The sequence below is a fragment of the Eimeria mitis genome, genomic scaffold (genome assembly GCF_000499745.2).
Source record: "Eimeria mitis Houghton genomic scaffold, Emh_scaff5468, whole genome shotgun sequence".
NCBI classification, from domain to species: Eukaryota; Apicomplexa; class Conoidasida; order Eucoccidiorida; family Eimeriidae; genus Eimeria; species Eimeria mitis.
In genome coordinates, this window is record NW_013573738.1 from 3,140 (window position 1) to 3,581 (window position 442).

The 442-nt window shown below is 56.6% G+C and overlaps 1 protein-coding gene across 1 annotated transcript in view; it reads left to right on the forward strand.

Annotated features, from left to right (window-relative positions):
* EMH_0082260 (uncharacterized protein) overlaps positions 1-377 on the forward strand; it is a gene marked incomplete at both ends in the record, with an annotated part of 1,140 nt that extends 763 nt beyond the window's left edge. Inside the window, one exon of the mRNA XM_013500497.1 lies at positions 1-377. Within this exon, the coding sequence (XP_013355951.1) occupies positions 1-377 (377 nt within the window).
* Between the last annotated feature and the right edge of the window lie 65 nt (positions 378-442).

A 442-nucleotide genomic window follows, 5' to 3' on the forward strand; every position in this document is an offset into this window, starting at 1 on the left:
CTGCTGCTGCTGCTGTTGCTGCTGCAGCTACCAGGCAGCAACAGCAAGCAAGGTGCACTCAGCCAGCGTCAGACAGCAGCAGCAGAGCAACAGCAGCAGCAGCAGCAGCACCATCTTTAGCAGCAGAACTGCAGCAAAAACTGCAGCAGCAGCAACAGAACAGCAGCAACCACAGCAACAGCACCAGCAGCAGCAGCAGCAACAGAACAGCAGCAACAACAGCAACAGCAGCAGCAGCAACAGAACAGCAGCAACAACAGCAACAGCACCAGCAGCAACAGAACAGCAGCAACAACAGCACCAGCACCAGCACCAACAACAACAGCAGCAGCAGCAGCAGCAGCAGCAGCAGCAGCAGCAGCAGCAGCAGCAGCTGACGAGTGACAGAGCATCAACTAGCGCGGGCCTCCACATATCTTTCTTAGGAACGATGCCGCCTTCA